General features: G+C 39.1%; 1 protein-coding gene across 1 annotated transcript; it reads right to left on the reverse strand.

Annotated features, from left to right (window-relative positions):
* Positions 1 to 8: 8 nt before the first annotated feature.
* On the reverse strand, positions 9 to 4,512 carry LOC105279666. Its single transcript, XM_011339575.3, has 6 exons — positions 4,318 to 4,512; positions 2,785 to 3,578; positions 2,163 to 2,316; positions 1,595 to 1,783; positions 560 to 668; positions 9 to 464 (listed from the first exon to the last, which is right to left on the reverse strand). The coding sequence occupies exons 2-6, from the start codon at positions 2,879 to 2,881 to the stop codon at positions 270 to 272; spliced, it is 744 nt and encodes a 247-aa protein (XP_011337877.1). The 5' UTR covers positions 2,882 to 3,578; positions 4,318 to 4,512; the 3' UTR covers positions 9 to 269.
* Positions 4,513 to 4,782: the final 270 nt, after the last annotated feature.

Here is a 4,782-nt window from a genome sequence, read left to right on the forward strand (position 1 = left end):
ATAAATAATCAAAACAAATAATCGGATTTTATTATTAGTAATTTCATTAGTAATTTTTGTACAAATGTTAACAATTTTAGTACAATTCTAGAGAGAGAAATTTTTTATAATTACAAAACAAGGTTTTCAATAAAAATATACACACGCGCTTACATCTAAATGATGAATTTAACGCTCTTCGAATGCATTGTATTTTAATTGCTCAATTAATGACGATCGATCGAATGCCTGATAATTGATCAAACAACGTGCCTTGAATGGCCTAAATATTATCCAAACATTCGCAGTAGATCCCCAATTGTTTTAGTCGCTAGGAAAGCATCGAGTTGCTTCGTGAGGAGAGCGTCTACTTGCTGCGCAAGCTGATCCTGATAATTATTGATGAATTCAGGCACGATATCGGAGATTACGGAGCTTATTACCTCGGATACTTCCTCGTCGTTGAAGAGACCAGTTATCTTGAACTATGGGGAAAAAACAAAAAATTAATTCTTGTTCCGAAGTTTATAGTTAAAAAAAAGAAGGAAAATGTCGAAAATTGCGATTCGGTTGTACTTACGTCTAACGCCTTCAAAGAAAATTTCGATGACAAGCTCTTCACTTTGAGATATTTGCCGTTCACTACAAGAGTAACGGTCGTCCCGAAAACGAAGTCATGCGCGGCCACACTAAAAATTTAATACATATATAATATTACAGTGATATCTTGATCTTATTAAATTTTTTATTATTAATTATCATTTCTTAAAATAAAAATTTAATAGTTGCAGATAAGATTGCAAAAATTGCAATGTATACACGTATTTAAGCAGGAATTGGCTTCAAAACAAATGTATTATTTTATTTAAAAGTGGAACGATAAATTATTTCGAATCAGCAAGAATAAGTGTGAAAATACTCCTAAATGGACCACGTATAAATCTTGGCTAAAACCTGACCTTGACTATTGTCAAGAGAGGGAAAACAAGCGCGAAAACCGATGTACACAGCGGTGCGGTCACGTATACGCTTTACACATGAACAAATGCATGCATAACAGATGAATTTAGTTTAATAATGTCCTTCGTCGTAGTTGACATTGCCTGATAAAGTCGGGAATGCTTTGAATGAAGAACGGCTGATTCATTGTCAGTCATTGGAGCTCTCGTTTTGTCACGCGTATATTTCAAGCATTGTGTACTTGTTGTAAATATAGACGAAGCGAAATAGAAAACGAACGTTTTCCGCGAACGAGGAAAAATAAGAAATAATTATAATAATTGTAATACACGTACGCGTATACATTAATATCACGCATCAGTATACTAATAATTATAATTATATACTATTCTATCAGATTTATTATTACATAAAAGTAATGAAAATAATAATAAAAACTAAAATAATTTCGCCAGAGTTCAGTTCCAACTGAAAAGATCTTTACATCTTACATTGACAAATAAACAAAATCTACGCATTTTGTTTATTGATTACTTTATCTATTTTTTATCTATTATTTGGATTATCAGCAAATGTTATTTCAAGTATCTGATAAACTGAACACGCAACGAAATTGTTATCAGTCAAACTCGTAAGAGAAAAGGAGAACACTCACTCTATCTTGCCTTTGCCATAAATTTCGAAGTCGTTGACGGTGGCGTCTATTGCGTAATCTGTACTCGCGACTATTTGCGGCCACGAGAGATTCATGCTGAATTTTAATCCTATTAACTGGAAGTTACCACTCAACACGTTATACTCGGACAGGCTATCCACTCTCAGGTTCGTCAAGAATCCGTCCACTCTAAAAATACGCCGAATAAGAAAATTATGAATTAATTCTAAACTTTATAAATATGTCTCTTGCCTTTACCGTTTTAGAATCGACACACACACCGCGTGATCTATCAAATTATATAATTATTTGTAGAAACAATATTGTTGAGACGAAAAAAAATGTCTGTACGAAGAAGAAGAAACGTTCACAGCAATAATAAGAGGGAGAGAGGAAATGAAAGATTTCAAGTTTGAGGCTAAAGGAGGCGGAACACAGAGTAGAAAGGAAACGATCCGCAAGGCAGTAGTTGCGTGTGTGTCAAGGATTAAATAGGAAGCCTCGTACAGCTTTGTTCTTCGCGGCATTGCAGCATCACTCAACTCAAGAATCAAGAAACGACACGCACTTTATCATTTCTTCGTCGACCTTGAGCGGAACTTCTTTCATGACGAATGGATCCAAGATTGGAAGCCCGAGTTCCTCGTCTCCCGTCTTCATTTTGGTCTTGAAGTCCTCGAGGAATTTTTCGACTTTATTCGCCTGCTCATCGATGGGTGCAACTAAAAATTCGCGAAATGTAAGATTTGCTAAATTACAAACACTTAAACATTACGTACATTGCTGAGATGTTTTATCTTTTGCAAAAGAATAATTGTTGAGAGTGGACAATTATTCCAGGCTACAGAGAAATCTGCGCGCGGTCGTTAAAAATAACGCTTGTGACATTACAATAAATGATACTGCACAAGATCGAGTCATAAATTGAGTTTATGAGTGCATTCTGCAAAAGATTCATATCTATGCCCAGAAATAGAAGCCAAGAACAGGATAGCTAGAAATAAGCGGTTCAAAAGTAGGCGGTCCAAAAATAAACAGCAAGGCCAGTACCAAATACTTGAATGTAAGAACAATACGTTTTTTCCAGAAAAGATACGTATTGCTCAACTAAGATATACTATACTTCCTCAACAGAGATCCGATGTATTTTTCTAGAAGAAAACAAGAGAAATACACATGTCTATACTCACTCTGATCATTTTTCTCAATTATCCGGGCATGGCAACAGATCAGGATAAGTCCGAACACCACGAGGTGGCTCATTTTTCCGCGCAAAGTGGGAAACATGGTCGACTGTCCGATTGCCTCTGGAGACGTGGAAAGAAGAATGTCTTTCCTTTCGAAGTTAACGAATTTGCTGCGTCTTCTTTATCAATCGATGAGCGATTGCGAGGGAAGAAACTGCAGTGATTCTCGCGACTTAACGTGCCAAATCGAAGGTAGTTGCTCGAAAAGAAGAAAATTTATGCGCGTCCAGGGAGTCCGTTTGACGTACTCGATCGCGTGTGTAGTCGCTATCTGCCCGTGTACCGAAACGACGATACGCTAATTACACACGAGTATATCCTCGCAAATTGGTTCACTGCTCTTGCGACTGCTCGAACGCGATAAGAGTCCCGCGAGTAACAATTAAGAAAATAACGCGGCTATTATATAGATCGCCGGTATCGGATCCAGCTGGGCATTAAGATCTCTTATCTGATATCAGCCGATGGTGTTCGATCAATGTGTCAATCCGTCGAAAGTCGAAAGATGAACGAAAGAAGAAATGTACATTTCTTCGCGTTATCTTCGTCAAATTTCGTCTGGACATCCATTTGCTGATCTCGGAGCGATCCGTCATTTCATCACATTTCAGGAGCATGGTCAAGCGCAATTAGGCATAATTAGTCTAGTAGAAAGTGGTCTTTGTTTTGACAAAGAATCTCGACATCTTATCGAAGTGAAGATCAGCTCACAGATTAGATTATAAAGCAGCTTGTTGCTGTAACACGTGAAACAATCAGTTGGACAAAAAAAAACTTTCTTCATTTGCCGAGATTTAATCATCTGATTGCAGCGGGTACACACATTCGCAATTTACTGAATAGATTTGTTCTCATTTTTCTTTTATTAAACAGATTAATGAGGGCCTGCGCTCCTGCTTTCCACTCCGATGGGATTAAATTATCAGCAAGGGTATCAAAGGGACGCGCGATGAGCAGAAATTTCACTTATGGCAGAAATACGCAATATCGGGACAGAGAATATAGACAAGAAGATTTTCACAAACGGTAAGAGCAACAATTAACAACAAAAATTAATTACCAAAAGAAAGTATGCTATAATGAAGAAATAACTATCTAAAAATGGCAGGTGCTCGTTAAGTTTGGCAGCTAAATTAGAGAAATTGCCAGCTGTCACGCGTGATCTATTAATCGCGGATAAAATCGCAACGCGCGACGCAGTGGCTCATGAAAGATGTAATGCCACCGCCTTGAAGTTGCAGAGAGGACTCGATTTAATGAGCTCCGGAATATCCTGGCAAACGGTATTATTAGCAATGCACTATTGACTATATATTACACACAAATTGTCCCTCTATTATATTATCTATATATTGTCTACATATTACATTATTACGCTCTCTGCCATGCATGTTACCATATTATTCATCCATCTATATAAATTATCCACACATATAATATACCATATATATCTACGTAGCGTACTATTATACACACTATTATTCTATATAAACTATCCTCTTCCGATTTTCCGTCGGGTTAACGGCGGGGGTGAAAAGGGAGATGAAGTTGGAGTAGCGCGAACGAGGGATGAGATGCGAGAGAGAGAAAGATAAACGGAGGGAGAGAGAGAGAGAGCGCGCGAGCAAATGAGGGAAAAAGAGAGGGAGGGAGAGAGAGAGAGAGAGTGAGCGAAAGCCGACGGAACGCGACGGGATGGCGGGAGGGTTGAAGGTGCTCGGCTGGTGGCGAAGCGGGGTGCGTAGGGGTTGAGAGGAGGGATGCCAGGCCGTCCGCCGGTTCACCCTCACTAACCCGCGGTTCGCTCGACTCTTCAGTGCGGCCTGAACGGTTAACCGGCCTACTTCTCTCTCTCTTCCTGCGCTTCGCTGTTTTGGTCCCGCTGCCGCTGCCAACCCTCGTTGCCGTCGCCGTCATCGTCGTCGTCATCGCCGTCGTCGT

The sequence above is a fragment of the Ooceraea biroi genome, chromosome 7, assembly GCF_003672135.1.
Source record: "Ooceraea biroi isolate clonal line C1 chromosome 7, Obir_v5.4, whole genome shotgun sequence".
NCBI classification, from domain to species: domain Eukaryota; kingdom Metazoa; phylum Arthropoda; class Insecta; order Hymenoptera; family Formicidae; genus Ooceraea; species Ooceraea biroi.